At 40.1% G+C, this 5344-nt stretch overlaps 1 protein-coding gene across 1 annotated transcript in view; it reads left to right on the top strand.

Moving 5' to 3' along the window:
* Window positions 1–5344, top strand: part of ACAP2 (ArfGAP with coiled-coil, ankyrin repeat and PH domains 2) — an 84463-nt gene that overhangs the window by 52573 nt on the left and 26546 nt on the right. Inside the window, exons 12-14 of the mRNA XM_018567272.1 lie at window positions 1082–1182; window positions 2013–2118; window positions 3828–4024. Of these exons, the coding sequence (XP_018422774.1) occupies window positions 1082–1182; window positions 2013–2118; window positions 3828–4024 (404 nt within the window). The remainder of the gene's footprint in view (window positions 1–1081; window positions 1183–2012; window positions 2119–3827; window positions 4025–5344) is intronic.

Here is a 5344-nt window from a genome sequence, read left to right as displayed (position 1 = left end):
ATTTTTTATCTTTTTCCTTTTGTTTCCCTACCTTTTTTTTTTTTTTTTTTTTTTTTTGACATGCTGTTTCATAAAATATATACTGTAGTGTTTTTCCTTTTTGCAAATATGCCGTAAAATCTACATTTGAGCATATACATTACTTTAAAATGTATCAATAAATGAGATGCAGTATGGTGCAGACATGTATGGGTAGTGAAACCTTAGTAGAGCTAAATATAGGGCACCCACGTGAAAAGATTGAGAGCACCCAGCTGTAGATCTTATTAAAAAGGAATACTGGATATGCTGCTGAATCAACAGTTGATGACACCTGCCTAGGGTGCCTCTATCTTTCTCCAAAGAAGAACTTTACCCACCAATTTCATGTCTCTCAAAACAGTTACTTTTAAGGCATGCCAACTGTCAAGGTTGTCAGTGGGCTTATTTCAGCTCTCAACCAAACCTTTAAGCTCTCAACTGGCTGGTGTTCTAGCTGATCAAATGTGCAGCACCATGGCAACTGCAACCCAGATGGTACATTCCTTGGCTGTAAGGGATAGGAGGTTATAGTTCCATTGGGAGATGATAATGTGTAGAAAGAGCTACCCAATGCTAGACTTCTGGAGACAAAATCATCTGGAGCAACTGTGCACGGCAACCAATTAGCTTCTCTCTTTCATTTTCAAATCTTAACTGAACAAAAGGAAGAGAGAAGCTGATTGGTTGCCCTGAGCAACTGCACCAGATTTTGTCTGATCCAGTTTTGATAAATTCCCCTCACTATGTTTTAACATAAACAGAGAAGATCTGTACTTCTAGCCTGGGCATAGGAGCACGAGGTGGATTAAATTTTTTTTTTACCCATTGGGCTTCCATGCTACAGTATTCCGTGGTGTGTGTGTGTGTGTGTGTGGACCCCCATGGCCAATCATAACTGTAATATAATTTTCCTAGCAGACTGACACATTAAATCATTCTTGAGGTTTAGCCAGGGGTTTATTATTTTTGAAAATCCATGGAAAGTTTGTTCTGGTTAGCATTTTGTTTTGTTACAAGTTGACTGTGATGCCATGTCTTGCCCTACTTCCTGTCCACACAGGATAACCCCACAGTAGTTGTTGAAGATTTACGCTTGTGCACAGTAAAACACTGTGAAGACATTGAGAGACGTTTCTGCTTTGAGGTCGTTTCACCTACTAAGTAAGTATGTCATGGAGGTCAGCTACTACATATGGCAACAACATCAGCAGTTTACACACTGGCTGCCTTCATTAGTCTTCACCGCAACTTAGATTCATCTTTTTGGGTTGAGATTTTATTTGAGTGAGATATTTGTAATAAGTATTAGAATGTTTGCAGGGTGCAGTGAAGATTTTTGTAATACCATGTACACATTCTTTTCTCTTTAGCAGTGTGGGTGAGTGGTCTTGGGGAGATTCATATTGTACATTGTAATGCACACATGAGTATATGGGCTGCATATAAAAACAGATACTTTGCAATAACATAAATCTTAATGAAATTACTGATCGTCTGTGCAGGATCTTGATGGCTGGGGCTGACAGAAAGATCCTGTATTAGAAATACATGAAATGGTCAGTAAAGTGCTTGAGTTAAATGCATATAGACACCTAAACATCTGTACAGCGTAGAGACATGTAGAATTCTACTTCCATACCATTCAATTACCTTTACACATGTGCATGCATTCCCACCCGTTTAATGTATATTGGTGCATGCATAAATTTGATGACCTCAGGCGCAGATTTTTTGATTTTGTAGAACGAAGCGCAAGTTTACGGATTTTTCCGCAGCTGTGTGCTTGGGCCCATAGAAAGCAATTCACCTGCGTTTAGATCCCTAAACAAAACAAATGGCTGTACTGATAAAAGCACTGCTTGCCGTGTGCATGAGCCCTAATTGGTGGTATTCCTGTCTCAAATATGTTTTTGTGTACACTTTCCCCTTGTTTGAAAGGATGTGTAAAGCCACATGTGTTTCAATAATCATGTACTTCACTTCCTGTCCAGGAGCTGCATGTTACAGGCCGACTCTGAGAAGCTGCGACAGTCTTGGATAAAAGCCGTACAGACCAGTATAGCTACAGCTTACAGAGAGAAGAGTGATGAAGCCGAGGTTAGCAAACATGAGTTACCGCACTTGCCTATCTTTTAGGTTCTCTAAATCTTTTAGATGGATCTCAAGCCAAAACTTTTATTGTAATTTTGAATGTTTTTTTTGGTGCGTCTCTCATTTACCTTCATTGCCTGTCCTTGAGACGCAGCAGAGCAGAGGAAATCATTCCATAGTCATTGGAAATGCTACATTTACATGAGCCTCCTGCGTTTTATTTAAACGCAGAGTAATTGATCTGGGGAGTAGAAACAGCTTTCTACTTCAGATATCACTTTCTCCTGTGTTTAAATGTTAATATGTTTACATGCCTTTCGATGCCTTCAATGTATCTAATCTGCTCCTGGATGCACAGATTGCAAGTGACCTGAATGTACCTAAACACACAGTGTGAATTATACCATTTAAAATAAAATACATATACATATTTGTGTTTGGAAATGTCCTATGAATATAAACCCATGCATGCCACTGCCTGTGTGAGGCTTTAAACAGCTGTCAGCTGAACAAGTGTGCTCGTTGAAGAATTCCCTCTGGTAATAGCTGTGCATCTCCCATCATTTTTTTTTGTCCTGGTGACAATGGTCACCAGTACAAATGGAGACAATGAACCCTCCCAGCGGGGTCACAGCAATAACAACCTGACGGGTTCTTAACCTTCCCTACTTTTGGCTTTAGATCTGTACCTTCATTTTTGTTTTACCATAGCGCACATATGATTTATAAATTAATACAATTGATTGAGCAACAACAATTTGAGAAATGTTATTTGTAGAATGGTTTGTAAACTCCTAAACTAACTCTGCTGAGTGTTTATTTAGTTCCATTGTATTTATTTCCATTGGTAACAATATGCATGTATAAATACAGGTTTTCTTTTTTTATAAGTAGTGGCAACTCAGTGGAGCTCGAGGACAGAAATGTTGTATTTGCATCCCTCTAGTGAATCGTGCATATGGTTACATGGGGAAACCATGGTAGCTTGGCTGAAGAGCAGTGGAGAAACAAGCAGATGGTCTTTGCTCACCTCTTAGCTGTCACTCTGGTTTTCAAGCTTTAAGTCGCTGAGCTGGAGCAAGTAGGCAGATGCGGACTTCTGACTTTTTAATCTACATACTTGTTCAGAGTTGGTGACTAAGAAAGTAATAAGGTCAGAGTGTCAGCTTAAAGTGGAAGGAAAGACCACGTAACAACCCAAATATTAAGTGTTGCTTCCCCATTGCTTTTATTCTCCCTGCAGACATTTTCTAATATATCAATATCTAAATAAACATTTTCTGTGGTTTGCTATATGGTCACATGACGGGAAGGCTCCGCCTGGTCCGTGTGTCTCTGCTGACAACAACGCTGTTCATACCTATAGCGTAGTGATGTCACCCTTCAGCATCCATAGCTTCAGGGCATTGTCAGCCACCACAATATAGGAGAGTTGGAGCTTTGTGGTCACGTGACCACATAGGAACAATGTGTTTTAGATGGCAATTTAGGAGAAATTACCTGTAGGGAGTAGAAAAGCAGTGGGAAGCAACATTTAACAGATATGTCGTTGCATAGCTTTTTCTTCCTTTTTAACATCAAGTTAAGCATTTTCAGAAGGAGGTCAGCAGGGACAGCCCCCAGAATTCTTTAATTACAGATTTGATTAAATTTTTTTGAGTTCTTGAACCCCAAAATGTGTATGTATTGTAAATATGTGAACTTTATGGTTACAGAAAGCAGACAAGAAACCTTCCGTATCTAGCAGTAGCCCTGTGACCGAGACCAAACTTGTTAAAGGGGAGAGTGCTCTGCAGAAGGTACTATGTATACCCGGCAATACAAAGTGCTGTGACTGTGGCCTTCCAGATCCTCGCTGGGCTAGTATTAATCTGGGTATTACCTTGTGCATCGAATGTTCAGGAATTCACAGGTAAGCGAACAATGAATTTCTTTTATATAGAGAAAATTATATTTCAGTGAGGTTTTTTGGTTTGTCTATGTAAAGTTGCGATTTGGGCCAATAATAAATCAATGAATGCATTTATTCGGTGATTAACATGCCACCCTTAAAGTAGATAAAGATGGCAAGACAAAAAGTGTTGTGCAAAGGAAGGCATGGCAATAATGCATGAGGCAGCAAATAGCAGCCTTTCATACACTGTATCTGTTTAGCAAACAATACGTCTTGTTCTGATTTTTCTTTATCTTAGCCACATGGATTGTATCCTTTTAATCTGTTCTGGAATTATGTCACCAATCTTTCCAGAGAAAAGACATAATACACAAGGTCATAGTCCGAGCCTATAAAATAGCTGCATAGCTCAGATTTCTTAAAGTGACCTTTTTTCTTCAATTCCTGTTTATATTATTTGGCAAAGGGAAAGAATGAGGTGACGGTGCCGTGTTTATGTGATGTATTCATACATTGAGGGCCCGTTCACACCAAGGCTCACACGTTTTTGCGAGTTGAGGCGCGATGTGTTAGGCAGCTCATTCAAAATGAGTGGTCTGCGTTGCTCTTCAGTGAATGAAAATGTAGTGTTTGCTGCATGCTTTTTGCAGCGCAGTGCAGGTGTACTGTGTGGATGTGTTGACGTGCCTTTCAAAATAAATGACACTGTAACGCACCTATGCATGCACAATGCGTTACGGTTATGCAATTGTTTTATCGCAACGCAGATGTGTGAACAAGTCCTGAACATACAAAATAGCTTGATGTCAGTATCCATTAGGCAAACAGCTGCCTAGTACTGCGTGAATAGGCTTGCTTGTACTGATTGCAGGAGTGATGCATTGCCTCGATGTCGTCAGCAAAAGCATATTTCTACTATATAGAGAAGTATGTAGGCTGCCATCACTGACCACTAGGGATGTCCCGATGCCACTTTTTCAGGCCCAAGTACAAGTACATCCCCTCATGTACTTGCCGATACCAATTACCGATACTTTTTCTTAAAGGGACAGGTGACTTTAAATGATCCATAGTACAACTACATGTTATGTACTATGGATCATGGTTTAACCTATTCATGTTAGCAGTAGAGAATTGTAACTATATTGCTGGAGTGTAGTGGAGGTGTGTGCTGTATATATGCACTACATATACATTACACACGTCCAGCACACTATAGCAATAGATTTACAGCCAGCCCCATCCCAGCTTCCCTTACTCACAGTTTCACTCCGATCCCCGTAGCCTCACGCGATGCCTCTTGTAGTCGGCGCTGGGCAGGATCGCTGCATCGCATCT

Source organism: Nanorana parkeri, unplaced genomic scaffold (genome assembly GCF_000935625.1).
Source record: "Nanorana parkeri isolate BGI_ZX_2015 unplaced genomic scaffold, ASM93562v1 scaffold29, whole genome shotgun sequence".
Classification (NCBI taxonomy): Eukaryota; Metazoa; Chordata; class Amphibia; order Anura; family Dicroglossidae; genus Nanorana; species Nanorana parkeri.
This window is presented reverse-complemented; position numbering and strand designations above follow the sequence as displayed.